This window comes from Nyctereutes procyonoides, unplaced genomic scaffold, assembly GCF_905146905.1.
Source record: "Nyctereutes procyonoides isolate TBG_1078 unplaced genomic scaffold, NYPRO_anot_genome, whole genome shotgun sequence".
NCBI lineage: Eukaryota > Metazoa > Chordata > Mammalia > Carnivora > Canidae > Nyctereutes > Nyctereutes procyonoides.
Window position 1 is genome coordinate 15,689,577 of NW_026575155.1, and position 23,120 is coordinate 15,712,696.

At 66.1% G+C, this 23,120-nt stretch overlaps 1 protein-coding gene across 2 annotated transcripts; it reads right to left on the minus strand.

The window, feature by feature from the left end:
* Nucleotides 1-22: 22 nt before the first annotated feature.
* CBS (cystathionine beta-synthase) lies at nt 23-18,536 on the minus strand. 2 transcript variants are annotated; one of them, XM_055313598.1, is made up of 16 exons: nt 18,379-18,536; nt 15,661-15,862; nt 13,044-13,150; nt 11,366-11,500; nt 11,090-11,169; nt 10,865-10,999; nt 10,540-10,609; nt 9,184-9,275; nt 8,327-8,452; nt 7,675-7,759; nt 6,700-6,805; nt 5,617-5,694; nt 5,390-5,524; nt 4,892-5,000; nt 2,390-2,474; nt 23-819 (listed from the first exon to the last, which is right to left on the minus strand). In XM_055313598.1, exons 1-16 carry the CDS (start codon nt 18,416-18,418, stop codon nt 662-664), a joined length of 1,743 nt encoding a protein of 580 aa, XP_055169573.1. In that variant the 5' UTR covers nt 18,419-18,536; the 3' UTR covers nt 23-661. The 2 variants fall into 2 exon arrangements, with proteins under 2 accessions (XP_055169573.1, XP_055169574.1); XM_055313599.1 differs by lacking the exons at nt 15,661-15,862; nt 18,379-18,536 and adding an exon at nt 13,266-13,441.
* Between the last annotated feature and the right edge of the window lie 4,584 nt (nt 18,537-23,120).

Below are 23,120 nucleotides of genomic sequence, written 5' to 3' on the forward strand. Positions count from 1 at the left end.
GAAGCAAGCCAGACGCAAAAGGTCAGATTGCATGATTGCGTTTATAGGACGTATTCCAAACCAGTAAACCCACAGAGACAAAAAGCAGATGGGCAGCTGCCAGGAGGGGAGGGGAGGGGACCTGGCTACACGGCACCGAGACCGTAACATCTTTAAACTGTTCATTTAAAGGTATGAAAATTTCACCCCAATCACAAAGCCCCAACACCCCAGTCGCTCTGACCGCCCCAGGCCCCAGCAGACACACGGACCCCACACCTCCCTAGCCACCTTCCTGCTGCTCCCCAGTCTGGATTCTTCTCCAGAAAAGGCACCTTCTTCTGCTTTTACCCTCCCACCCCTACCCCGGTGATTCCGTGGCCTCATCCACCTGGTTGACTTCTTGTTGAAACTCAGATTTTCTCATTAAAACGTTTTAGAAGAAAGTTAAAGAAAAGCCCATGCGCTCCAATAAACCATAAACAGACTCATTTAGGTAGCCAGGTGTCACTAGGGGGGAAGCTAGCACTTATGCGGGTCCCGGGCTAAGCACCCTACACCTGCTCCTCGCACCCATCACGTTAGAGCAACCCCAGCGTCAGGCGGTTAAAAATCACATGTTGGTTGGTTCAGTGTCTACAAGAGCAAAGGAGAACGGAGCCCACCGGCGGCGTGGGGGCCGTCAGAGCTGGACCGTGGCCGAGGCAGGTCTGGGCTCCGGCCCGCTTCCTGACTTGGTCTTCTGCTCCCGCTCCCGGGCAGCCACGAAGTTCAGCAAGTCGATGGCAGTGACGACCCTGAACACCGTCTGCCTCTTACTGGACTTCTCACTGCCATGGCCTGAGGGGGAACAAGGCGGTCGGTCTAAAGGCCCCTCCACGCGAGTCGGGGGAGGCAGCCACGCCCACACCCAGGCCCTCGGGAAGCAGAGCTCCTGAGGCCTCGCCCGAGCCCGCAGGTGCCTGGGTGCCGGAGCCCGGCGGCTCCCAAGCAGACCCGACACCGAACGCCGTCTTCTGACACGAGCCGTCGGGGCGAAGCTGCAGAGAGCGGGGCCCTGGCCTCCCCGCCCCCGCTCTCGCTCCGTCTCGCTCCATCTGCGCGTCCCCCTTGGTGTCTGACACTCGCGTTGTGGCGTGAGGTTCCCACGCTGCCCACACCCGTGAACTATACCGGCTCACGGCTCCGGCCGACTTCAAGCCCAAGCTGTTCTCTCGGGCCTGGACGGAGCGCCAGCCCGGGGCAGCCACGCTGTGCTGACAGCAGAGGGTTGGGGGACGGTTAGTTTGATGTGTCCGCTTGACTGAGTCACAGGGTGCTCAGATATTTGGGCAGACGTTACTCTGGGCGTCTCTGGGCGAGACCCGATACCGCATCGGGGACACGGAGTAGAGCCGATGGCCCTCCCCGGCCTGCTGAGCCTCCCCTAACCAGTCGAAGGCCTGAACAGAAGGAAAAGGCTGGTCCCCCCCCAGCAAGAGACCATCTCCCGCCTTTGGGCGCAAACCCTAACATCGGCCCTCCTGGGGCCTGAGCTCTTGGGACCTGCCGGCCCAGTCCTCATAGCCTCCTTCCCTACGAGGAGCGGCTGCAGAGGCCCAGGTCCCATCTCTCCCCAGCACCTGTCCGCGGCCTGCCCTCCGCCTCTCAGGGCAGCGGCCACGCAGGGAGGGGGGCTGGCACGGGGCCCCCGAGGAGACCGGCCACGCACAGCCCGCAGGAGTCCGCAGCTTTGCAGCCCCTCCTGGAGGGTCGCCCGGCGCCGGGGCGTGCAAGCGCCGTCAAGGACGTGGCCTCGGGCCTCTGGCTGGGCCTTTGGGCCGAGCCCTCGCTCTTGCCAACACAGCTGGAAGCAGCCGTTGGAAGAGCTGCCACGTGGGCTCGGTCCAAGGAAACGTCACTCGTGGACCCTCAACCTGGAACCCCTTTTTGGTTCCCTAGATACTCGAATACGAGTGTGAGACCAGGAGGGCGAGCCTCCCGCTCAAGCCTGGACACCCTCCTTTGCCCACGGAGGCTGCGATGCTGACGCAGAGCCCACTCTGGGGGAGGGGGTACATACCTGCAGGCCCCCCCACCACGCCCAACACGGCCAGGCCCCGCGCTGTGGAGCCAAGGACGGGGGAGGGTTAGCCTCGGGCTGGGGCAGCCCAGGCCCAAGACCAGCCCTCACCCTCCCCAGAACTGGAGCGGCAGCCCCTGGCCTGCGGGCACGAGGCGCGGCCTGGAAGTGGCTGTCGCGTGGTGCTGCGAAGGCCCGGGCTGCCGGGGGTGAAGGTCGGCGCCACCGACCCCCAGATGCCCTTCGAGGGAGCTCGCGGCAGGAAGGCGCACGGAAGCGTGGGCCCGGGCCGTGGCAGTCGGCGCCCCCCACCTGCCCCCCGCCCCGCCCGCGGCAGGCCCCACTCACACTGGATCTGCTCGTGGACCACCAGGGCGAAGTGGTCCATCTCCAGGATGTGCGAGAGCTTGCCCAGTGGGTCCGTCAGGTGGATCTGGAAGGGAAGCGGAGGTCAGCGCTCACCGGGGCCGCCCAGCCAGGCCTCGAGCTGGCCGGAGCCTGAGGGCCGCTGCCCCCGTGTCCGCTGCCCCCGGGCCCTCCGGCAACGGAGCAAACACAGGAACGGCCCGGAGACGACGAAGACGGGAGCCCCGCCTCTACTGCGCTTTGCCGCCCGTCACACGAACGAGCACCGACCCAGCCTCGGGGGGGAAACCCTACAGAGAAGGGGAGCGGTGGGGACTCGCCCCGCACCATCCGCTCGAGGCCCATCATGGGAACTTATGGGAAGAAAGAAAACAGTCACTTTGGGGCCCCCTGGAGTGGCCCGCGTGCCGCCCCAGAGGAAGCGTGTTCCCAACGAGATGGGAAAGGGATTTGGGGCTACGGGATGGACAGGAGATCCAGGGCGTAAATCGGGGGCCGGGAAGACCAGCCACGGATGGAGACCCCGGTCCCCACGGCGGGGGGAGCAGCGGCCACCACCCGGCCCATCACCCTGCTCGGGCCCTGGTTCACCACCAGCTGACCCAGCGCCCAGGTCCAGGTGGGCGCCCCCCACACGCTCACACCACAGGAAAGACCTGAAACGGGGTTTCTCAGTCCAGCCTCCTGGGACCTTGCTGGTCACAGGGTCCCTGTGTCCAGAGGGAAGCTGTTTGCCTCAGCGAGAGGCCTGGATGCCCCCGTCTTTGTCCGCACGTTCTCTTAGCAATCAGCCCAAGAAGGCCGCTCCGGGGACCGGGCCACCTCAAAGGCCTTCTAGCACCCCCGATGGACAGACCCTTCGGCCCCGGGACACGGGGTGTGCGGCCCTCCAAGGCGGCCTCTCGGCGAGCTCATCCGAGGCTGTAATTCCAGCGGAAAGCTCTTTCCGGCCTCCAACGGCCCAGAGGGAGAGGCGGGGTCCACGAGGCGGGGTCGGTGGACGCCTGGGCCCACAGCCCACCGGGAAGGCTCGCGGCCCGGGGCTCTGCGCGGGGCCCTCCAGCGACCCCATCACCCCGCAAGGTGCCCAGGGGCTTAGACGGGTGTCACCTGCAGTTAACCATGGCACCCGGCGGTCCCCTTGAGGGACCTGCACAGTCCTCCCTCCCCACAGCCTCCACTGCCGCCCGCTCCTGGGGAGGGGCCCGGGGGCTGCACCAACCCCAGGTGATCTCCCAAGCCCAGCGGCCACACCGCAGCCCGCCGGCGCCCTGCCCAGCTGCCCTGGCCACGGGGGAGCTCTGGGGAGTCCAGGAGGCAGGTCCCACCGGCTTTACGCTGCGGCCCGGAGACCCCGGCTCCACCCGCAGTGGCCCCTCGGTGTGTCGCCCCCACCAGCCCTGCCTGGCAGCTCAGCGAGGGACACGGACACCCGGGGGCCCTGAAAGGAACAAAAGGGATGCGGGCGTTGGGGGGCACCCCCCAGCTCTGCCTCCAGCCCTCAGGCTCCGTCGGAACAGAGGCTCCCCCGTCGGCGAGGCTGGCGGGAGGCACGGCTGGGTGCAGCCAGTCCCGGGGCAGCAGCCAGGCACCCAGTCAACCCCAGAAGGCCCGAGACGCGGCAGGGGGTGGGCAGGACAGGGCGCTGTGGGCAAGGAGATGCACACGTGCGTACGCGAGTCTGGAGAGCACAGGGCACCTGCAGGGGCAGGGACGTGCACGGCCTTGGCGTGCTCGGGGTCTGCGAGGGGTGGAGGACGCCTCTAGGTAACCGTGGGGAACACGCTCACAGCGTGGCAGTCACCTCCATACACGGGAGGGAAGGAACCCAACAGCCTGGCTCGGCAGGGCCGGCCAGCCATGTGTGTGCGACACTGGCTGGGGACCCGGGGGCCAGGCGGCCTCACAGAGCTCACCCATGTGCTGGGTGCTCTGGGGGTGACCAGGGGCTCAGGGAGGCCATGAGGAGGGACGACTGAGCAGAGGCCAGCAGGAGGGGCAAGGCGGGAGGTCCAGGGAGCACAGTACAGGGTACAGTGGGAGACGGGGATGGGGGTGGGTGGGTGGGATGGGGGGGCACAGAGCAGTAGGGATGGGATGGGGAAGCAGTGGGTGGTGGTGGGGCAGGGGGGTGAGAGGGTGGGAAGTGGTGGGGGATGGGGGGGATGAGGGGACTGGGAGCAGCCTGCCCTGCCCGCCTGCCCAGGGCCCCACTGGCCCCGGCTCATCTCCCAGAACATTCTAGTTCTCACTGGATCCGGGGCTTGCCAGGGATTCCCCAGGAGTGCGTCCAGGAAAGGCCGGGACCCTGCGTGGGGCATGGTCACGCCCCCAGATGCTGGCTCGGCCGAGGAGATGGCCTCTGGGCCTGCTGCGGACCCCCAGCCGCATGCTGCCAGACCTGGGGGTGCCTGCGCCCTGCCCCGTGGCCTGGCCGGGGCTCCCACCCGAGCCGCACCTGCCTCCAGGCAGCAGCGCCCGTACCTGCTTGAACTGCTTGTAGAGGACTTTCTGCACTTGGTCTGACGGCTGGACCTTCCCGGCGCGCAGGGACGACAGCATGTTCCCCAGGGTCACCATCCCCAGGATCATCCTGGGGGGCGGGGGTGGGGCTGGGGGTCAGCGCAGGCACCTTCCCCGCCCGGGGCAGAATAAGCCCACGGTCGCCCTCGGGCTCAGATCTGCACTGCAAACCGGGGGGCCCTCTGGGGGCCTCCCCTCTGACCAGTGTCGAGGGCAACCAACTGGCAGCGTCCTGGGACAAGGGCTTTGGGGCTACAGTTGGATCGTGCGGGGAGCCCGGGCACACGGTCGTCTGCGCGGCCTTCCAGGGCTGGCCGTGTCCCCTGAGCCTGCCCCGTGCACACACCGAGGCCCCGGGGGTGGGGGGGCAGCAGGGCCCGGCTGTGCGCGTGACCAGCCCCCCGCCCCCCAGCATCTGCGGCTCCAGGCACAGCCCAGGGTGGGGGGAGCGACACTGACCCTGACTCGTCCACCACGGGCACCTGGTCGAAGCCCTTCTCGCGCAGGATCTCGATGGCGTGCTCACAGGTGACCGTGGGCAGCACCGTCAGCGGCGCCGACAGGCTCAGCTCCTGTACTTGGAGGTGCCACCACCTGGGGGGGAGCAGGGCGGCCGTGACCTGGGGCGTGGAGGGGCAGGAGCGCGTGTCCTGTGGCCACGGGGGGACCTCGGGAGGCGGCCTCACCACGGCTTGGTCACTGTGAAGTCCTCCTCCTTCAGGAAGCCCTTCTGAAGCATCCACTTGTCACTCAGGAACTTGGACCTGCGGGCGTCGGGAAGTCACCAGGTGGGACGCGGGGTCTGCCCGCGTGGAGGGGGACACGGGGGTTCCCAGAGGAGGCGCAGCGCCCCTCAGCAGACACCCTGAGGCCTGGGGGGCGGACTTGGGAGACCCCGGGGTCTGCGTCTGAGGAGCACAGGGCACCGGGGCTCCTGTCCCCGGACCCGAGCCAGCAGGCCCCCTCCCAACACTCCCCCATCACTCGGGGGCAGGCACAAGGGAGTGCGACCTGCTGGGGATGAAGGATTCAGGCCCTGCCCTGGCACCCACCTGGGACCCGGGGACGCGGGGTGAGAGGACACGCTCCGACCCCGTACAGCCATCCCCGTGGCTCACACACACCCTCGCTCGGGCCCGCCCCACCCCTCACACCCGCTCACACCCACACAGCGGCCGGCCAAGCTCGCGGGGCGTCAGGCGTTCGTGGGCAGCCCAGCTCAGGGCCGTCTGGCCGCAGGACCCCGGACGTGAACCCGCCTCTGGGGAACCAGCTCGGCGTGGTCACGAGGGGCAGCTGAGCGCCCTGGGCATGCGTACCCACGGCTCCCACACTATGGAGGAGGTGGTGAGGGTTTGTGGGTGGGACGGGGGGGTCTCTGGGTCCCTGCGCCCTGGGGACCTGCTGCAGCTGGACCCGTGGTCGTCAGGCCTGGGACACGAAGTGCACAGGTGCCCGGCACCATCGGCCTGAAGGGGCCTCGGAGGCCACTGGTCACACGTGCCGGGGCAGAGCCAGGGGCCATCCCACCCCAGCCACAGGGGGACCGAGCTATGGGGTGAAACGTGGGGGGGGGCCTTCCTCCTCCTCCCCCCGCTGAAGCGCTCGGTCCCGAGGTGTGCGGAGCCATGGGGGCAAGAGCCCCTCTGTGGGGCGTGCTGGCCTCAAAGGGCGTCCCAGGACCCAAGATGGGGATGGGACCTGCAGGGGGACCCCCAGGCCAGGAGGGGGGAGCAGAGGCTGCGGGGGGTGGGGGGCGGTGCCCTTACATGTAGTTGCGCACGGAGTCGGGCAGGATCACCACGCAGCGCTGGCCCTCCTGCAGCTCCCGGGCAGCCTTCACGGCCACCGACACGGCACTGCCGGCGCTGCCACCTGCGGGGCAGGTCGGGGTCAGACGTCCCCGCGGGGCAGCGTGTGTCGTGCATACGTGCCCGGACGAGCTCTGAAGGGATCTTGGGGGGCCACCCGCAGGGGCTGCCTCTGGGGAGGCCCCACTGCTCAGCGTCCCCGTGTGCCTCTGGCCCCGAGCTCACACCGCCCGGGCGGTCAGACCACCCGCTCCCCCAGGAGCTTTGCATGGAGCACGTGCGCCGTCGCAGGTCCTGCGGCTCAGGCAGGCGGCCTCGGGGGCGGCGGCAGGAAACGGCTGGCGAGCAGAGCTGTCCCGTCGCCTGCCCCCCGAGGCCCGGGCAGCGGGTACCCTCCAGCCTCCCCGGGGCGACCCGGCACCCTGTCCCAGTGGCGACCCCAGTTGACGGTGAGCCCCCGCTGCGAGGTCAGTGCTGGTCCTGAGAGCTCTGGCCTCGCCCCCAGACACCCCGCCCCACCGACAGCACCGCCAGGACACGTCCCTCAGCTGGGCCAGGCCAGGCAGGAGGCAGGTGCCTGGCGCACCCCCGGGCCCCGACACCTATTATGCCGGGAGCACGGTCTTCCCGTGACACTACTGGGGGTCGGCTAGGTCCCCCGGCCCCTCAGCTCGCACGCCCCTTCCCTTCCCGGTCCGTGGGCCGCACCCCGTCCTCAGCAAGGCGGTTCAACACAGAAAACCAAGCACACAGACCCTCCTAGGACCCAGAGCCCGGCCACCTTCTGGAAGGACACCTGCTCCGTGGCCCTCCCGCCCTGCCCCGGAGGAGCGCGGCCGCCGGCCTGCAGCCTCAGGACGAGGGCGCCGTTCACGCGGCGCCCGTCCGTCCCCCGCACCCCAGCCGCCAGCCCGGCGCCCGCCCAGCGCTCACCGCACAGCAGACCCTCCTGCGCGATCAGCATGCGGGCGAAGGCGAAGGCCTCCTCGTCGTTGCTCTTGAACCACTTGTCCACCACCTGCGGCAGGACCCACGCCCGAGGCTCTAGAGGGGCTCGCGCACTGGTGTGGGGGTGCGGCCTCTTGGACACCCTGGGTCCAGGAGGCCGTGACCCTCCACAGACGCGTCCCGGCCCCGCATGTGGGATGGGATTCTCGTGCGTGAACACCTAGAACTTTCTCCCTCTCCCAGGTCCCACAAGTTCTCCCTCTGGCAGCCAGAGCTCTGCTCCGGCCCCGCTGCACGGCAACGTCCCCCAGGTAGAAGCGCCCTCCAGGCGCCTGAAAAAGAGCGTGCCTGGGGTCCTCCTCGTCCACCTGGCTCACCTGCCCTAAGCCCCTGCGCAGGGCCCTGATTGTGCACCAGCTTCGTCAGCATCCACAGCACATGCCTGGGACGCCTGGGACGGGGCGGGGCGGCCCCCGTCACCTAGCCTCGCCCCCCAAGGCCACGCTCCGCCCACCTGCGGGTGCAGTGCTCGCTTTTCTGCGCTCCCTCCCCTAGGAAAGCAGGTTCAAGGGGGCACGGTGGCACGGGGGCAGAGGCTCGGACCCCCTTGCAGGGGAAGCGCCCTGGCTCTACCCACCGTCCGGTCCAGCACCGTGGGGATGAAGTCGTAGCCAATCCCCTCCACCTCGTACGCGGTCTGCTCCGACTGGTTCAGCTCCTCGGGCTCTGCTAGGATGGAGCCTTCGGGATCCACCCCGATGATCTGCAGGGTGGGCGGCACGAGGGCCCAGCTGGCAAAAGTCTCATGTGGCCACGCCCGGCCTTCGGAGGTGAGGTGGGGTGGGGTGGGGGTGGAGGGTGGCAGTCCCACCCCTAGCAAGCACCTGATACAGACCTGCCCCTGGGGTGCAGGCTCAGGCCTCAGGCAAAACCGGAAACCCAGGAAACCAGGCGAAGACAAATGTCACCCCGGGGCACTCAGAGGGACAGGTGGGGCGGGGGAGCTGCCTCACGGGGGAGACGCTGGCAAGCAGGGCACCCCAGGAAGGCCGTGGGGGACAGAGGGTGCTCAGGGCCACCAGCTGCACGTCTGTACAACCCCCTCCCCAGGTCCACACTCAGCCCCAAGCCCACATGCCCTCCCGGCTGGGGCAGGTGCAGCACCTGAACCTACGAGCTCCGAGCTCTGGAACAACCCTCGGAGGCCACCTCCCCCCCCGGGGGGTGTGAGGGCGCCTTGGTCCTGGGCCGTCTCCCCGCAGGGATCTGAGCCATGGGGGGGGCAGGGGGTCGTCGTCAGGCTTCTGGGCGTCAGGTGCCAGAGCCTCTGCCCTGGAGTGGAAGGTCCCTGTCCTGACCCTGCTTACCACCTGTGTCTAGGACGGTGTCTAATGACGACCCCCCGCCCCCCGCTCAGCCCAGGCCCCCGCGGGGAGATGCACACAGGCAGGGCCCAGAAGCCTCCACCGCCCGCCGCGGCCCCGGGTTACTCACTTTGCACCCCGGGCATTTCTCCTTCAGCTTCCTGGCGACGCCCGTGATGGTGCCACCTGTGCCCGCCGAAGCCACCAGCATATCCAGCTTCCCTGATGGGAGAAGCCGCGTCAGGGAGAACGTCCTCAGGCCCTAACCCAGCTGGCCCACCACACTCGGTGTTTTTTTTTTTTTTTTAAGATTAGGAACGCCCGGGGGGCTCAGGGGTTGAGCATCTGCCCTCGGCTCAGGGCATGACTCCGGGTCCCGCGTTGGGCTCCCCGCAGGGAGCCTGCTTCTCCCTCTACCTGTGTCTCTGCCTCTCTCTGGGTCTCTCAAAAATAAATAAAATCTTAAAAAAAAAAAGATTAGAGAACATAAGTGGAGGAGGCAAGGGGAGAGGAGCAGGATCCCCGCTGAGCAGGGAGCCCGAGGATGCAGGACTCGATCCCAGGACCCCGGGGTCATGACCTGCGTGGAAGGCTGACCTCCGGAGCCCCCAGGCGCCCCCGCCCCGGAGAAACCATTGTTATGTTCCCACAGCCCCTCATTTGGGGGCCAGAGCTTTTTAAAAAGTGCTCGTGACCCAGGGGGGGCTTGGTTCCAGCCTTTGCTGAGCGACACACGGCCACTGAGATCCCGATCTGGCCTGAGTCCCCAAGTGCCACCCGGAGGCCTGGCCAGGACGTGCCGCCTGCAGGGGACGGGGAGGCCGGTCACCGGGCACCACCCACAGTGGCCAGTCGGGGACGTGGCCGAGGGAAGGGAGTCACAGAGGAGACAGGAGGCTGCCCGCCTCCCACACTGCCGAGGGGCCGGTGCGGGCGCCCGCAGACAAGTCCCCACCCGCGCCGAGGCACTTTGGCCAAACGCGCAGATTCGCCCACGGGAAGCCTGGGCGAGCACAGGCCCGGACCTCGCCACGGACGCCTGCGGCAGCACCGGATCCCAGGCGGAGGCCAGGGAGCAACCGCCTGGCAGCGCCCCGCTCAAGTCTCTGGGGAGATCACCACCACGCCCCCTCGGGCCTGGGCTCCCAACGTGCGCAGAGGCTCCAAGGAGCCTCCCCCGCCTTCGGGGAGGAGAAAAGCCCGAGCGCTGAATTCCACACTGACGTCGGGGCCCGAAAACCGCGTGGAGCCCCGCGGCCCGGACACAGAAACAGGGTAAGGAGGTGTCCCAGGAGACGCCAGGGCGAAGGCCCAGAAAGCACAGCGGAGGCAGGAAGCCTCTCGAGGGAACTGCTCTGGAGAGCTTGTCACAGGGAGGGACAGCGGGGCTGGGTTTTGAGGGGCGAGCAGGAGTTGGCCAGGGACAGCGTGGTGACTCGTGTGCCCCAGGCAAGCAGGGAGAGGCGCGTGGAGCACAGGCGCGCACCGTCACACTGCTGCAGGATCTCCTCGGCGGTGCTGTCGTAGTGAGCCAGCGGGTTGCTGGCGTTGCGGTACTGCGGGGACAGGCGGCGAGGTCAGACACGCGGCAGCAGCCACGGGGCACCAGGCGCACGGCCCGGGGCGAGCCACAGGGCACCCCGGCGGCTCGGGAGCACGTGGAACGTTCAATCCAGCCCCCCCGAGGGTGCACTTCCTCAACTAGCCCACTCCCGCCGCCCGTGTGGCATCCCCAACCCCAGCAGGTCCCCGGAGCCCCCCGCACAGGTCCCCACCCCAAGTGCACACGGGCCCCCAGACCCCGGCCTCACCTGGTCCAGGATGTGGGAATTGGGGATCTCGTTGTGCAGCCTCCACGCCACCCCCACGTGCGACTCGGGGGAGTCAAACCGGGCGTTGGTGGGCGTCCTCACGATCTCGGCCCCCAGGGCCCGCAGCACATCCACCTGCAGGGCATCGGTGAGGCCTGTGTCCCCACCCCCCGCCCCCCAGGCCCGGGGCGCAGGGGCAGCCCCAGGAGGCGACCCTGCCCCCACCTTCTCCATGCTCATCTTCTCCGGCATCACGATGACGCAGCGGTAGCCCTTCACGGCGGCAGCCAGGGCCAGCCCGATCCCTGGGGGCGGGCACAGGGTCAGGGGGGGCCATGGCGCCACCCCAGGGCCCCTACCCACCCATCCACCCTCCCCCTGGGACAGATGCAAGAAGAGCTGAGCAAACTGGAGGGAAGCGCCCGGCCACACAGGCCTGCACGCGGCAGCGGTCACCGCAGGCCAGGGGACGCCCCCACCCCGGGCTGTCCCAGCACCCACCGGTGTTCCCGGACGTCGGCTCAATGATGGTGTCCCCGGGCTTCAGAGTCCCCGCCCGCTCGGCGTCCTCGATCATGCGCAGGCTGATGCGGTCCTTCACGCTCCCGCCCGCGTTGAAGAACTCACACTTGGCCACTGCGAGCCAAGGATGAATCAGGACAGGAGGTGGCCCTGGCCCTCTAAGTGATCCCTGACCCCACCCCCCACATTCTGACAGAGCCAGGACGTGGGGACACACATGGTCTTGGCTGGTTCTGTAAACCAGCCCCTGCGGTCCCGCCTGCGCCTGGCAGAGGGTGCTGGCGCCCTGGGAACCTCCCACCTGCCCGTGCACCTGCCGTCGCCCAGTGGCAACAAGAAGCGTCGGAGAGAAAAAACGTCGAGGACCCCTGCTGGGTGGACGGGCCAGAACGAGCCCCTGTGGGGTCGCACGGTCCCCACAGAGCGGTTGGACATGCAGCCGGCGGCCCCTGGGTCCCAGCCCCGCGCCCTCCCACCGGGGGCTGCAAACCCCCAGGCCTGCCTCCTGTCGCCATCACCCTCACGGGAGGAGCCCCTCGCCCGGGCCACGGGGCTCCCCAGCCATCTCCCGGCAGTCCTGGGCCAGGGCCTCTGCTCTTCCTCCCAGCTCTTAAAAACACGTCATGCTTGCATCGGGGCGTGGACATGGCACCAGCCGCGCCCGGAGGGACCCAGCCGGCCTGTGGGGAGGGGCACAGGCACCTCCCTCTGGTCCATCCCCGTTTCCTCCCGCCAGACAGACCTCAGCCCCGAGAGCCAGGCTCGGCGCCCCTGGGACTCGGCAGCCTGCGCTGGGCTCCCTCCAGGACGTGGTGGTGACGGTGCCGCGGCTCCCGCTGGGCCCCGAGACTAGCCTGAGCCGCGCTCAGCGAGCCTGTCGGGGGGACTCGCTGACCTCACCACCAGCACGGCCACCCGGCTGGGCCCTGGGGGCTGGCGCTGATGCAAGGCCAGGGAGCGGGCCCGTGCCACCAGGGATGCCCCCAGCGGCGCCCCCAGCTCAGCCAGCCATCGTGGCCTCAGGCCCTCCTCCAGCCCCACCCCACGTGGGCTCTTGAGGCCCTGTCGCCTCCGTCCCCTTGGGGGTCAAGCTGCCTGGGGGCACCAGGCCTGGTCCCCTCCACCTGCTGCCCGCTGTGCGATGGTGCTGCTGCGCAACGCAAGCCCGGGAGCCGTGATGGTGAAGCCGTGCCCCCCCTTCCTGCACAGAAGCCCCTTCCCCAGGACCCCTAACACTCGCGGGTGGTCCCCTGCTTGCCAAGGACCAGGCCACACACGCTCCCCACGTGCCCACCGCCTCGGGACGCAGAGGGACCTTCTAGCCCTGTAAAGCCAGCAGAACGGAGACCAGCCCTTCCTGCCCCGCTGGTGCCCGGGTCCCCTGTCACATCGCCCCCTCCTCAGATGGGGCTCCTTCCTGCTTCTGTCCCGCCTTCCCCGCTGGCCCACGTTCAGCCCGGACCGGAGTGGCCGGCTCGCTCACCCCGCACTTCCCCTTCTGGGCTCTCCCCCCGTCTTCCTGGAAACGGCCTGGACATCTGTGAGCCGGTGGGTTCCCGGCCCCTCTGCGCCCCCCACCCCAACCACGAAGGTCCCCGGCAGGCGGGGGGGGGCCATCCCCACGTCCCCGGGCCCACCCACCGGGCCAGGTACTCACGGAGCTCGCACTTCAGGCCAAACTTCTTGCCAATCTTGTTGATTCGCACCATGGGGGTGTCCCCAATTTTCTTCAGGATATCAGGCAAGATTTTGGGGGATTTTGCCCTAGAACAGAGTCGTCCGTGATGAGTCAGGCCTGGCAGTCCAGCACACTGTGTCAAGTAAGTCAAGTAGCAAATCAAAGACCTGGCTTCACTGGGATCTGAGTGATGACACAGACCTACACGCCGGGTAAGAGGTCAGGGCACACTCACACACGCGTGTGCACACAGGACCCCCCATAGGATTTCTTCGACGCTTGAGTTACGTTATTTCCAAGGAAGAAAGAGGCCGTAACAGCACGGACTTCAACGGGCCCTGGTCCGTGCGCTCGGTGCGCCTTTCCCGGGGACCTTCACTCAGTTCCCTCTCTCAAGCCGACCCCTGACCCTCCTCCCTTCTCCCCCGGGGTCCTCCCCCAGCCCCCTCCCAGCTCCCATCCGCCGGCCAGCTGTCCCCCTTCACATTCAGGTGACCGGCTTCCTCTCCCCGCTCTTCCACCTGCTGACAGGTGTGCACAACCCAACTGGCGGTGTGCAAACCACGCTACGTGCACCTCCTGAAGGGCCCCCTCCACCTCTCCCCTGTCCTCCCGCTCCGGGACGGATGCCAATCCCACACCCTCCTCCTGTCCGCGCCAAGGATGTGCTCACCAAACATTCGCCTGGGAATACGCACCTCTGACAGAAGGTTCCAGAAATGCAATCGCTGCCTACACCCTCAGGTTTCAAAACTACGGGCCGTGGTTCTCAGGCTGCAGCGAGCCCAAGGCACCGGGCACCCGTCCACCCCGCATTCCTGGCCCCACGCCCAGCCCCAGGGCCCAGCTTAGGAGGCAGCATTCCACCCCCGGGGCCAGGCCTCCACACCCACAAGGTGGAGTCCAGCCTCCCCCTGCGGCCTCCCAACAGGAGGGACGCCGGGACAGCAGGGAGCACCTCACGGACAACCTCAGCCCCGAGGGAGGCCGGGCCCTCAGGCTGGGCCTTGATTCAGTGACTCCAGCTGCATCCTCTCGGGGGCTGAATCATCCTGCCCCAGCCCGGGAGGCCCGCCGGCTCCAGGCAGGAAGACGTGGGCCTCCCGACTCCGGACGGGGCCTCGGGCGCCGGAAACCCCCTGAGCACCTGCCTGACGTGACCAGGGCAGGAGCCGGGGATCAAACCGACCAGGGAAGGCACAGGAGGCCCCCGGGGGGCAGCCCCACAGCGTCTGGCCCTCCCCTCCTGCTGCGCCCACCCTGGTCCTCCTTCTCAGCCATTCCACCTGGGAACCATCTAGAACCTCCCCCGACCGCCCACCCAGACCCATCACACCTGCGGCCTCACCAAGAGGAGCCCCGAGCACCACGGGCTCCGGGGCATGTTGGCCGTGCACTCTCCCCGCCGGCTTTTCAGGGGGGTTAATTAGGCCCGCAGGTGAGGCACAGGTGTTATGCACCCAGTCGGGGGGCCTCCCACCCCAGTCCTGACTCAGGACTCAGGAGCCCTCAGGAAGCCGGGTCTCTCCCTGCGGCCCTGTGCCCCCTCCCCGGGAGCCACCCCAGCCTCTGCCCACCGCTCATCCCCAGCTGGGCCTCCGCAGCTCCCAGCACGGAGATGGTTCGATGTTTGCAGCTTCCGGACTTGGGGCTTTTCCATCTCCATCCGTGAGCCCCCCTGGGGCCCACGCCTCCCCACCACCCCTCGCTGCCGAGGGTGGGTACAGCAGCGTCTACACAGTAAAAATCAAACACCTTGACTTATTTGTTCACTTCTGGAAGATTATCCTAAGGACATAAGCACTCAAGTTTTATCGGGAGTCCAAGATTTTAGTCTTTTTTTATTCCTTTCCCACAGACGGATCTCCTACACTTAGAACAGGGCACAGACGACTGCCAACATCTAAATACGCAGGAGAGGGACGCCCCGGGGCTCAGTGGAGCATCTGCCTCCGGCTCAGGGCGTGACCCAGGGCGTGACGGATCGGATCTCCCCCCCTTCCCCCCTCCCCGCAGGGAGCCTGCTTCTCCAAATGCCTGTGTCTCTGCCTCTCTTTGTGTGTCTCATAAATAAAATCTTAAAAACACTCAAAAGAGGACTTCAAAGTTCTTTATGCAACAGTCCCAGTTCAAGCACGAAGAGCCCACTGCCGACAACTACCTCGTGATCAGAGAAGCGTGCACGGCTCAGGCTTAAGGGGGGGCGCGCAGGCTGCGTGCCTAATTGCTGCAGCTGTGCGCTCGCCTCCAATGCGAGCATACGGCCTGTGGGGCTGGGCTAAGAAAGTCCCCTCGGTGGGTCCCTCAAAGCCTGTGACTGGGGCACATCCGTTTAGTTACCCAGCGTCGACTCTTGCCAGGCACTGGTCTCGGTGCCGGGCTAGAGCGAAAACCAGCCTTGGCCTCTCTGAGCCTCGGTCGCTCATCTAGAAGGTGCCCCCACCCCAACCCCAACCCCGTCCCAGCTTACCCCCATCCCGAGCGATTACAAGGGGGGACCAACCTCAGGTCTACATGGCCATGTGGCTTCCAGGTGACAACCTCCTCTGTTCAGGGCAATAGACAACGCAAGAGGAGGTCACCGACCGGCACTTACAGGGCAGTGTGGTGATGCGGAGACTCCGCGAGGGGCCTGCCCAGCTTCCAGGAGCACCTGCTGGGGGCATCGGGACGGATCCAGAGGCGCTCCTTGGCTTCTTCATCTGCTGGGGGCCCCTTCTCCAGGGATGCCCCTGAAAGGTGGGGGCACCCTGCGGACCCCACTTCTGCTTGGGGTGTCTCGGAAGGCATGCTGGGACCTGGCAGAGGGAGGGGGAGAAACTGATTTGGGTCAGGCTTTTGTTTTTTTATTATTTTTAATAAAAGATTTTATTTATTCACAAGAGATCATTTATTCATCTCGGGGTCCCGGGATCGAGTCCCACGTTGGGCTCCCTGCATGGAGCCTGCTTCTGCCTCGCCTGTGTCTCTGCCTCTCTCTGTGTCTGATGAATAAATAAATAAAATCTTTTTTCTTTAAAAAAAAAAACTCATTAAAAAGCAGGCAGATGGATGGGCAGGAGGGAGGGAAGGAGGGACGGGGTGAGCTCACTCCTGGTGAGGCCCCACTGGGCTGCAGCCCTGCCTGGCTCCTTTGGGGTGACAACCAGCAGGTGCCACCCCCATCTTTGCAGACCCCGGGATTGAGCTCAGCCCCTCCTCTGCCTCCTACTTCTGTTTCCCTGCACTGACCAGGAGACTGGAGCCCCACTAAGCGCAGACGGATCACTGAAACCCCGTAGCGCCAGCTGTGTGAGGGGACGGGACAGCTGCGCAGATGAGGTATGTCCCGCCTGCCATCCGGAGAGAGGAAGGGCTCGGGGAGACTAAGGCAGTGTCAGTGAGCGTGGACGTCAGCGAGGAGTCCTGTGCACTAACCGTCACACGGGTGCCTACTAATGCAAGAGGTTACACGGGGAAACTGCGTTAGGAGGCAGGCATCTACCTGTGAACCCTCCGTCCCGGCCTCTCCATTTTTCCTATAACTAAAACCGCTGAACGAAAAATAAAATAAAAAAGGCTCAGGAATCCTGTGGGTTTGGAAGAGTCCCGGCCAGAAGCTCACGGCAGAGAATGTGGCTCAGGGTGGTCGCTGAGCACAGCCCCACGGCTCCTCTGAGAAACAGAAGGGACCCCAGGTCCCAGCCCTGCACCTCCTCTGCTCCCCAAGAACTTCCTAAGGCAGCTCTGCCGTGAGATGGTGGGGGGTCCTCTCCTGGAGATGCAAATCCAGGCTCTTGCAACCCTCCCTATCCTGCTCCCTTCCTCCTCTGGAGCCATAGGGCCAGGCTGGGTGTGGTTCCCATCACCGCCTGATGCAGCCGGGCCCACGGGCTCCCCATATTGCCCAGGCCAGACCTGCACTCCGGGAGCCTTGCCACCCCCTTTGCAAGTCACGCCCCTTGGACAGTCTCCAGGCCCCAGGGACTGGGGGCGATCAAAAAGAAACCAGTCAAGAAAAAAAAAAAAAAAGAAAGAAACAAAGAAAGAAACCAGCCTCCCAGCTTAGCCCCGGGTGCACAGACTTCTTTTATGGGGGTGCAGATCACCCCCCAAGCCACTCAAGGACAACCTTCTCCAATCTTTTGAAAAGCCCTAAGCGGAACAGTGCCTGTCCTTGGTGGGGCGCCGGAGCAGGCCGAGGGAGGGCAGGGGACTCTCCCATCCTGCAGGAGTCCTGGGGCGCAGGGGTCCCTCAGTCCCCATCAGAGGCCCCCAGGCGGGCCAGGTCGCTCGCAGACGCGGCCCTGTGCCTCCTTTCTGGAGACTTGCTCGGCGCAGCCCCGGGCCAGGTGAGGAGCTGCTGTGGACCCAGATGGAAGCCGATGGCCTCTCCGCGGCCCCCAAAAGCACTGGGCCGGACGCTGGCTCGGGGCCGGGACTGTGGCCGAGCACGTGCGTCCCGGGGAGGCGGCCTCACCTGGCGCCACCTGGGCTGGCTCCCGCCCCACCTTAACCGCGACTCTGCGGACACGTACCAGTCCGCCCGGTGCTGGGGCTGGGGGGAGGGGGGTCACAGGCAAGAGTGCAGCTGTGCCCACAGGCAAGAGATGCAGCCGGGGTGGCCCAGCGGTTTAGGGCCTGCTTTCGGCCCAGGGCGTGACCCCAGGGTCCCGGGATCGAGTCCCACGTCCGGCCCTGCATGGAGCCTGCTTCTCCCTCTGCCTGGGTCTCTGCCTCTGCCTCCCTCTGTGTCTCTTACGAGTAAATAAAATCTTAAAAAAAAAAAAAGGAGGCCGTACGGGGGTTTGGAGAGCGCCTGGGGGCACTTCGGGGTAGGCACGCCCAGGGAGTCCTTGGGCAGCTAAGTTGCTCCCCATCCCCAGGGCGGCCGCCGCCTCGCCTAGGGTCTCCCCCCACCCCCGAGTCCGCCCGGGCCGCGGCCCCGCGGCGGTCCCCCAAGGGCACCCAGCTCGCGTGCCGCCCCCGCACCTACATCAATATTTACTCCCCCCCCGCCCGGACAAACGGCGAAAAGAGCCATTTGCGAAACAGCCGCTCCCCGTCCAAAATGCGATGGAAAATCGATGGTCGCGCGCCGGCCCCCGCCCCCGCCCCCGCCCGGTGCGCTCCGCGGCCGCGGCCACGTGGGTGCAGCACCTCGGCCGCCGCCGTCCGCGCGCGGGGAGCGGGAGGGTCCGGGCGCGGGGCGCAGACCTGCTCGGCCGCGTGGGGGCAGACGAGGCAACTCCGCGGGGGGCGACCCAGGCCGCCGGGACCCCCGCCCGAGCCCCGGCCCCGGCCCCGGCCCCGGCCCCGGCCCCGGGGCGCTCACCTGGACGGAGAGGCGGGCACGCGGGGCGGGCTGGGTGCATCCGGGCGCCGGGGCTGCGGCCCGACAGCGGGGACCCGAGCGCGAGCCGCCGCCAGCCGGGAGCCGGGAGCCGGGAGCCGCCAGCCGGGAGCCGGGAGGCGCGGGGACCCCGTGGCCGGCCGAGCCCGCAGCCGATTGGCCCCGGGGGGGGCGGGGGCGGGGCGGGGCGGGGCGGGCGGCCAATCCCGAGGGCCGAGCTCCCGGGCCCGCCCCCTCCCGCACCCCCCCTCCCCCACGCGCCCCCCGCCCCCCACCCCTCCACGGTCCGGGACCCGCCCCGCCCCCGCAGCCTGGCCACAGTCCCGGGCCCGCCCCCTCCCGCACCCCTCCCCCCCACCCCACCCCCTTCACAGCCCGGGACCGCCCCCTCCCCCAACCCCCCGCCCAACTCCCTGCCCCCACAGCCCGGCCGCGATCCCAGGCCCGCCCCCTCCCCGCACCCCTCCCCCACTCTCCCACCCGCCTCCTCCCCACCCTGCCCCACCGCCCAACTTCCTGCCCCGCAGCCCGGCCGCAGTCCCGGACCCGCCCCCTCCCCGCACCCCTCCCCACTCGCCCCCCCGCCCCCACTCCCCGGCCCCGGCCCCGGGCCCCGCCCCCTCTCCCCCGCCCTCACCCCCGCCCCCACTGCCCAACCGCCGACCCCCGACCCGGCTCCCACTCCCCTTTGACGCCTCCGCCGCCCGGAGCCCGTGTGCCCCCCCCCCCGTCTCCCCCGTTCCCGGGGCCCCGCCCCGCCCCGCCCCGCCCCTGCGCCCCCGCGTCCCGATTCTGTTTCCTGGGCCGAGTGATGCTGCGCGGGAGCTGCCGAGCTCACAGCCTGCGCCCCGGAGCGATGGGCTCGCGAGGCCCGAGGCTGATCCCGCCCGGGTCCCCGCGGCCTCGGGTCAGGGGCACCAGCAGGCGCCGGCCCCGTCCCTGCCGCGCAGGTGCGGCCCTTGGGAGCCCCCCCGCCCCCCGGGTCTGCGCAGCCCCCCCGGGGGCCCTCGCTCCCCCAGCACTGGGAAGGCCCCGGGGCGCAGGGGACTTGGCCAGAAGAAACCCGTGTTGCACAGGCCTCGCCATCACCCCGGGGCGCGCCCTGGGGCACCCAGCCTTCTCTCCAACCCGTGTGCTCGCTCCTTTTAAAGAGCCTGCCCCTGGGTCCCTGCTTCCTCCTGGCACCTGCAGGGACTGGCGAGCCAAGGCGGTGCCACCAGGTGTGGGCCGAGGTAGCAGCATCAGAGGCTCTGCCCAGCACCTGGCGTTGGGCTTGGCCGTCCTCTGCCACCGGCGGGCGGGCTTTTGTACAAGGCTCTGGCCCTCAAACAGGGCCCCTACCCCTGGGGTGCTTCTCTTCCAGGGGAGGGAGCTCAGCACCGTATCTTTTTCGTTTCTTTTTTTTTTTTTAAGATTTTATTTATTTATTAACAAGAACTAGAGACGCTGGCAGAGGGAGAAGCAGGCTCCCCTAGGGAGCCCCATGCAGGACTCCATCCCAGGACCCGGAGCCAAAGACAGATGCTCAACCGCTGAGCCACCCAGGCGCCCCAAGATTTTATGATAAAATCTCCACTCATGAGAATGAATCTGAAGATTGATAGAGACAAGAATGGGGCCTAGTATTAGATCAGTTGGTCAGGAAGTCTCTGTCCCGACAGGTGACAGCCACCTCTTGTTCTCAAGGAGGAATGTTCCAGGCTGAAAACAGCCACCGTGCAAATGCCTGGGGCAGGAACACGCTCAGGCTAGAAGCGCTGAGGAAAGGTCAGGGTGGCCAGAGCAGGGAACACAGGTGGCCCCGGGGAGGGGGCCGGCCAGGCTCCAGGCTTCAGCCTCCACATTCCAGGCCCGCAGAGGGTTTCAGGCCAGGGGGGTTTACATTATGCTCTGAATTACTCTCTTTTCTGGCATAATTTCTGCCAGTCACTCAAGAACAGAATGGGAATCCTCAGATGCTCACCCAGATTCCCAAATATTAAACTTGTACTAACTCCTGGAATCTGTCAATAGGACCTGATTTGGAAATAGGGTCACTGAGTATATCATCAGTGTAAGAGGGGGTCGGGCCACCCGGGGGGCTCAGCGGTGGAGCGCCTGCCTCCGGCTCAGGCTGTGACCCCGGGGTCCCGGGATTGAGTCCCGCACTGGGCTCCCTGCATAGAGCCTGCTTCTCCCTCTGCCTCCCTCTCTGGGGCTCTCATGAATAAATAAATAAACTATTTAAAAACATCAAAAAGTAACTTAGAAAAATCACCTGCCCTACTGTTTAAGGTGCACACCGCGGTCAGCGGGCAGATAAGGAGAATCAGTGTTCAGACTGGCACAGCCAGGCCACCGTGAGGTCGCACCGTAAGGTCCCTGTTACTCGGAGGATCCCTGTGCCTGCTTGTAGCCCCGGGGGCACCCAGTGCAGGCGCCTACAGGCCTCAGTGGCCTGGGCCCACTGGGTCACTGTTTTGAGGCCCAAATGGCCCCGGATCAGGACTGGACAGGACCCTGTGTCCATCGTGCCGTGAGCGCCTCCTGTTCCCTGTGTGTTTCCAGCCCACCTGGACTCCCTGCCCCAGTCCTGCGATGACGGGGACACGTCCCCCGTGGGCCTTCGTGCGGGCTGAGCTGTGCCCTCCCCGGGTTCCTGAGCGGGGCCGCAGCCCCACAGCCGAGTTGGGAACTGTGGGTGTAGGTAGTCATTAACGAGGTGATGGCGAAAATGAGGCCCCCGGGGTGAGTGACCTGTGGCCAGGCTGCTCTGACCTCTGACCTCCACCAGCCCCCTGCCCCCGGGTTTAGCAGGAGTCCCACAAGGTCAGTTTAGAGACCCCCCATTCAATGGCTGTCACCTGATGGAGTGCCGCATGCCCCCCCCGACCCCCCAGCGCAGCCCAAGTCCTTGGCCTGCCTCCCTGCCTTCCGTGAGTCCCCGCCCCCCATACCCCCCACCCACCCAGGTGTCAGCCCCCAGCTGTCCTCCTGTTTGGGGCCGAGCCCAGACTCTCTCCTTCCACCACACGCCTGTCCACGGAGCCTGTGACTCTTGATCCCGGGGGCATGAGTTCCAGCCCCACGCTGGGAGCGGAGATCACTTGCAACAGAAAGTCTTCCTTACCGGTTCACGGTTCACGCAGCGTGGAAGGCACAGCGTCCTTAACAGGAGGGGCCTGGCTTCCTCAACACACACGCGCATTCCTCACACTCGGGAGGCTGGTGGTCCAGCTACGGCGCGGGCCTGCGGAGGGCTCTTGGGAGCACCGGCCCTTCAGTCCTCAAACCAGGGCGGGGGTGGGCGTGGGGGACACGGCCATTCAGCGTTCGCAGACCTGCACCCGGTCTGACCGGTGGCCTAAGACGCGGGAGAGGCAGGGATGTGCACACAGGAGGCAGCAGCGTCCACACGGCCAGGAGCCAGGCCTCCGGAAGAGCCAACCCTGACCAGGCCCCGACATCAGACTTCCCCAACTGGGGGAGAACAGGTGTCTGGTGGTGGTGCTGGGGGGGGTGTTTCCTGCCGCTGCACCCGGGACCCCCAGGGCTGCAGAAGGCTGTGCAGCTCACAGAGGATCAGGGGCCCAAGGAAGGTGGGAGTCGTTCTGGGGAGGTGGGATCGGGAGATGGGGGTCTTCTAGGTGCAGGAGCACAGAGAGACCGTCCCCACGGCGGGGCGGGGCAGCCTCCGGCCTCTGCCCACCCCAGTTCCAGGGCTCAGAGCCAATCTCTTTGGCCATTTTTAAAATTTTTTATTTTTTAAGATTTTATTCATGAGACACAGAGAGAGGCAGAAACACAGGCAGAGAGAGAAGCAGGCTCCCTGTGGGGAGCTCGATGCAGGACTCGATCCCAGGACCCCGGGGTCATGCCCTGAGCCAAAGGCAGACGCTAAACTGCTGAGCCACCCAGGCATTCGCCCCACCTTTTTTTTTATCCTTATGGTATTCATCTCCATAACAGAGATAAATAACCTGTATTCCTCTTCCTTGATTCAGGAAATTCATATAATGTCTATTTTATTTTTTGACAATACCTATTTTAAATAGTCAAAATAAATGCCATTTATTGTCCCAACAACATTTTATTTGTAAGCTGTATTGCTGCAGTTCCAACACTGTACAATCACCCATTTGAAGTGGACCGTTGGGTGACTTTCGGTGTATTCACAGAGTTGCACAACTATCACCAGTCACTTTTAGGACATTCTTATCACCACAGCAAGAAGCCCTTATCGGCCACTTGTCCATCTTCTCTGGGCAGCTGTCTGTTTGGATCCTTTGACCCCTTTTAAACTGGGTCGTCTTCAACAACCGAGTGGTTAGGAGTTCTGTACGTATTCTCGATACTGCACCCATGACAGGGTTTGCAGATATTTCCTCCCATTCTGTGGGGTGTCTTTTCACTGTCTTCATGGTGTGTCTTGCACAAAAGTGCTTCAATTCCTCAGTTTTGATAAGCTCCAATTTACGTGTATTTTTCCTGTTGTCACTTGTGCTTTTGGCATCGGATCTAAAAAACCAGTGCCAAATCCAAGTCATGAAAACCTTCCCCAGGTTGTCTTCAAAGTGTTTCATGATTTTAATTCTTTTTTTAAGAAATATTTTATTTCGGGCAGCCCCGGTGGCCCAGGGGTTTAGTACCGCCTTCAGCCTGGGGTGTGATCCTGGAGACTCGGGATCAAGTCCCACGTCAGGCTCCCTGCATGGAGCCTGCTTCTCCCTCTGCCTGGGTCTCTG

What these genes read in the sequence shown, in the direction of transcription:
- CBS (XM_055313598.1), bottom strand. Translation starts at nt 18,418, where the DNA reads ATGCACCCAGCCCGCCCCGCGTGCCCGCCTCTCCGTCCAG. An exon ending in GATCCTGCAGCAGTGTGACG is followed by an intron (nt 9,276 to 10,539) that starts GTGCGCGCCTGT and finishes TTCTCCCATCAG; the next exon opens with GGAAGCTGGATATGCTGGTG. An exon ending in GCAGGAGGGTCTGCTGTGCG is followed by an intron (nt 6,806 to 7,674) that starts GTGAGCGCTGGG and finishes CCTGCCCCGCAG; the next exon opens with GTGGCAGCGCCGGCAGTGCC.